Raw genomic sequence first — 4,983 nt, forward strand, 5'->3', positions numbered from 1 at the left:
ACTGCCTTGACAGTCTCTCAGAATGGAACAAACGTGAATTTGGCCATGTTGGAAAACAAATTGAGAGACTAGATCAAAAGCTTCAAACTTTGGAACAACACCCTATCTGTAATGAAACTGAAATCCTGGAGGTACGTAGGGCTTTGAACCGATGGCTAGACGCTAAAAATACTATGTGGCACCAACGCTCAAGAAATTTGTGGCTCACTGATGGAGACCGCAACACCTCCTTTTTCCACCAAAAAGCATCTAACATGAAAGATAGAAACTCCATTCTTGGCATCTGTGATGAGGTGGGGCAATGGCAAGAGGATGCTCAAACACTAAGACCATCATTTTGGACTACTTCGAGGCTATCTTTCGCTCCTATGGACCTACTGATTCATCACTCCTTGTTGACGCGGTCCAACCTGTAGTAACAGAAGAGATGAACAGATTCCTTACTCGGCCTTTTACAGCTGCAGAAGTTCACAAGGCACTCAGACATATGCATCTGAAAAAATCCCCCGGTCCTGATGGTATGCCACCTCTCTTTTATCAACATTTTTGGTCTCTTATAGGTGATTGTGTTATAAAAACTGTTCTTGATTTTCTGAACTTGGGTATTATCCCTCCAAAATTCAATGAAACACATATTGTCTTCATTCCAAAAATAAAAAACCCCATGAAAGTGACTCAGTACAGACCGATAAGTCTATGTAATGTTATCTCTAGACTCACATCCAAGGTCATTGCAAATAGACTGAAGCGTTTTCTGCCATATATTGTTAGTGAATATCAGAGTGCATTTATGTCTGACCGCCTCATCATTGATAATGTTATTGTTGCTTTTGAAACTATGCATCACCTTAATAAAAAAAAGAAGTGGTAAAGTTGGGGAGATAGCCTTAAAACTATATATGAGTAAAGCTTTTGGTCGTGTTGAATGGGGTTGCTTGGAGAAGATTATGTATAAAATGGTTTCAATGACAAATGGGTAAATCTTATGATGCAATGTATTACCTCTGTTACATACTCTGTCAGGATTAACGGGAAACCCCGAGGTCACATAATCCTGTCTAGGGGTTTGAGACAAGGGGACCCTATCTCCCCTTTTTTATTTCTTTTCTGTGCAGAGGGACTATCTGCACTTCTAAACCAATCTACAGCTTCTGGTCAACTTCGAGGTGTATCGGCCTGCCCACTTGGACCATGCATCTCCCACTTATTCTTTGTAGATGATAACATCATTTTCTATCAAGCAACTCCGGAACAATTCCTTCACTTGGAACATCTTTTATCTATATATGAGCATGCCTCAGGTCAATAGCTTAATAAGGAGAAGACTGCCCTTTTCTTTAGCAGGAACACCCCACAAGCCATACAAGAAGAGATAAAAAATCGCTTTGGAGTGGAGGTTATTCGACAGCATGAGACTTATTTGGGCCTTCCATCTTTAGTGGAGAGATCGAAAAAACACACCTTCAGGGCTTTAAAAGAAAAGCTTGACAAAAAACTCTCTGGCTGGAAAGAAAAACTGTTATCCCAAGCCGGTAAAGAGGTTCTCATTAAAGCAGTTGCACAAGCACTACCCACATACACAATGAGTGTTTTCAAGCTCCCTAATTCACTATGTGATGAGTTAATTGGAATGATTCGAAGATTTTGGTGGAGCCAAAAGGAGGGTAAAAATAAAATGGCATGGTTGAGCTGGGATAAAATGTGTGCACCAAAAGAAAAAGGAGGGTTGGGATTTAGAGATCTCAAAGCATTCAACTTAGCTCTTTTAGCTAAACAAGGAAGGCGACGGCAGATGAACTCTCACTCTTTGGTTCATAGAGTACTTAAAGCCCGATACTTCCCAAAACAAATTTCTTACATGCGGAGTTGGGTACAAGACCATCATTCGCATGGCGGAGCATCTTAGCAGCTCAACCTGTGGTGAATTCCGGGTTACCGTTGGCAGGTAGGAGACGGCAAATCCATTGACATTTGGACTGACCGTTGGCTGCCAAGGCCTTCCACATTCCAACTCCTAACACCTCCTGCCCAACTTCCAGCAAACGCAAAGGTAGAATCTCTCATTGACCAAGAGAATGGGGAGTGGAACCTTGACATGATCCACCAAAACTTTCTCCAAGATGATGTCACCTCAATTCTTAGCATTCCACTAAGTCGTCACAAACCGCAAGACCGCATGATCTGGGCATACACACCAAAGGGGCGTTTCACTGTCAACAGTGCATATAAGGTGGCGATATCTATGACACAATCCTCAAAGTTGGCAGAAACATCCCATGGGGATGAGCAGACCCGGTTTGGCGCAAGCTTTCGGGCCTCCACGTGCCTAACAAAACCAAACTCTTTGGATGGAAAGCATGCAAAGACATCCTACCTACCAAAGCTAACCTCTACCATAGAGGAGTCATTGATGAGCCCACTTGTGAAGCCTGCACTCTAGCACCAGAGACCGTTGGGCATTTGTTTTGGGATTGCAATATTGCTAAAGAAGAGTGGAACCTTTCAGACATACCGTTGGATAGAAACGGACTCCACCACAGGGACTTTATGGACTTCCTTTGGCACTTAACTTTCAAGCAACACGTGGACACCAAAGTAGTTGAACTAATCATCAATGGACGGACCCACGTTAAGGGCAGAGGGGGGCTATGCCCCCCTCCCATTTTGAAAAAAAAAAAAAAAAAGCACTATATACAAAAATTTTCCCAAAAAAATATATTTTTGGCCCCCTTCCTTCAAAATCTTTACATTTTAACCCATGAAAACTAAAAAGAAAATTGCAACATCCTTTTGCCCATTGCATATTGATCCAAAAATATGAAGCCCGTGGGAACTATGATCAAATGTGTACAGTTGATACTAATGCTTGTTTGTAAGTTTATTTTTATGGATTATTAACTATTTTTAGAAAATCTTTTATTAACATTAATGTTGTTGTAGCATGTGGGGTATGTTTGTTTGGTTTATTTTTTGGACTAAATTTTGAAACGATAGAGTTATATAATATGAAAATAACGAAACTTTTACTTGAATTGTTGATGATGGGAAAATTATCTATAATATTTGATTTTTTAAAGAGAAAAAATTACAAATAATTTGAAGCTGATAATGCAACATTGCCTCTAGTGTTGATGTCCCAATTCATGAAAGTTTTCAAACTAAATTCCAAAAAATTACCACCGATTAAATTAGTATTCGGTCTAAATTGTGAAAATATGAAATCATAATGTTAATGAATGTGATGAAATTTAACAAAGTTTGAGTAGATGTTAGTTTTGATTTTTATAAACTTTTTTGTGTTTATACTTTCCCCCTTCGAATTCTGGTTTCGTCCCTGATCATCATCACGGCATGGAGTTTATGGCTCAGTCGCAACAACGCTCGCATGGGGAAAGCTCGCCAATCTCCACTTGAAATCACGCTGCGAGCACGTTCACTGCTGCACGAATATTAGTTGGCTCATATTCGGCCCACCCAGTACAAGGAAGACATGGATGGTAGTTGGGTCCCACCTACATTCCCATGGTACAAGGTCAACGTGGACGCTGCAATTTTCTCCCACCTCGGCGCAACTGGAATCGGTGTGATCATACGGGACCACTTTGGTTCGGTCATAGCTGCCCTTAGCAAGCGCCTCCCACTTCCTTTGGCACCTTTAGAAGCAGAGGCCAAAGCACTAGATGAAGCTACTGTTTTTGCATGGAACATAGGAGTCAGAGATGTAATTTTTGAAACTGATTCCATTATTGTTTGCCATGCTATGGAGAGCCCCACTGATGCCCCGGTCTCTATCTCTACTGTAGTCATAGGACTTTGTTCCAGATTAAGTGAATTTCGGACATTTCAAGCCTCACACGTGGGATAACAAGAAACTAAGCCAGCTCATACTTTGGCAGCTTTTGCTAAGAATATTAATACTTTCGTAACATGGATAGAAGAATGTTCACCTTTCCTCACATTCGCTGTTTATCAGGATGCTACGTATTTTTCTGCTTCTCAATGAAATAAAAGTCTTTCTTCTCATCAAAAAAAAAAAAAAATCGTTAACTCACATTCAATTTCTACAACTAGTTACCTTCTTGACTCAGTGAATGACACACATGAAGATTGCTTTTTACTACTGCAAACCAATTCGGCTAAGACTTAAGGTTCCTCTGGGAAGGAGTTGCTTTATTTACCAGTGTCAAGTGAGAGGAATTAATCTATATCCATGAAAAATTGACAAGGGTTAATTAGCTAGGGTTTGGGATCAATACAAAAATAGCCCAACTCTCTCTCTCTCTCTCTCTCTACGTTTATATATATATATATATATATATATATGTATATATCTTTTATAGGCCAGCCACTTAATAAATATAAAATGCTTTTTTTTTTTTTGGTAAAAAAAGAAATAACCAACTGGAACAGCCGGCAACACAAAAGTAAAATATATAGAACACATGGCGAAGTACATGAACAAAGATTGTTACTGTGAATGGTTCATAGGAGCCACCCATTAGCATTTATGATATTGTTGAAGAAATTCAGCATAAGCTAAAGGAGCATTTATAATATTGTTGAAGAAATTCAGCGTAAGCTAAAGGATTTTAGGAATATATAAGTCTCTCAAATTCGATGACAAGGGAATCACCTTGCACACATCTTACCTCTGCATGCTAAGAATTGTGTTGATTTTGTAACTTGAATAGAGAAAAATCTCATTATTATTGAGTCAGCTTTGGCTTAAGATATATTGTTTTTATTTTCTTAATAAAGTTACGATGTTTCCTATAAAATAATAATAATAATAATAATAAAGTACATAAACAAAGATCACTAGCCGTATGCTACGAGCCTAGCAGCAAGGTTGATTTCTAAGAACTGCAATACAAAGACCCATAAATAGTATAGTGCTCTGTTCTATACTGAATTGCATAAACATTTCGAGCTTTCTACCCTAATCTTAGCTTCCCATTGGATAGCTTTAATGATAGTCTCTTC

General features: G+C 39.1%; 2 protein-coding genes across 2 annotated transcripts; both read left to right on the forward strand.

The window, feature by feature from the left end:
- Positions 1-301: 301 nt before the first annotated feature.
- On the forward strand, positions 302-2,440 carry LOC142625053 (uncharacterized). The gene is made up of 3 exons (XM_075798762.1): positions 302-867; positions 1,345-1,819; positions 1,946-2,440. The coding sequence occupies exons 1-3, from the start codon at positions 302-304 to the stop codon at positions 2,438-2,440; spliced, it is 1,536 nt and encodes a 511-aa protein (XP_075654877.1).
- Positions 2,441-3,490: 1,050 nt separating this feature from the next.
- LOC142625054 (uncharacterized) lies at positions 3,491-3,865 on the forward strand. The gene has a single exon (XM_075798763.1). The coding sequence runs from the start codon at positions 3,491-3,493 to the stop codon at positions 3,863-3,865; it is 375 nt and encodes a 124-aa protein (XP_075654878.1).
- Positions 3,866-4,983: the final 1,118 nt, after the last annotated feature.

This window comes from Castanea sativa, chromosome 2, assembly GCF_040712315.1.
Source record: "Castanea sativa cultivar Marrone di Chiusa Pesio chromosome 2, ASM4071231v1".
Classification (NCBI taxonomy): domain Eukaryota; kingdom Viridiplantae; phylum Streptophyta; class Magnoliopsida; order Fagales; family Fagaceae; genus Castanea; species Castanea sativa.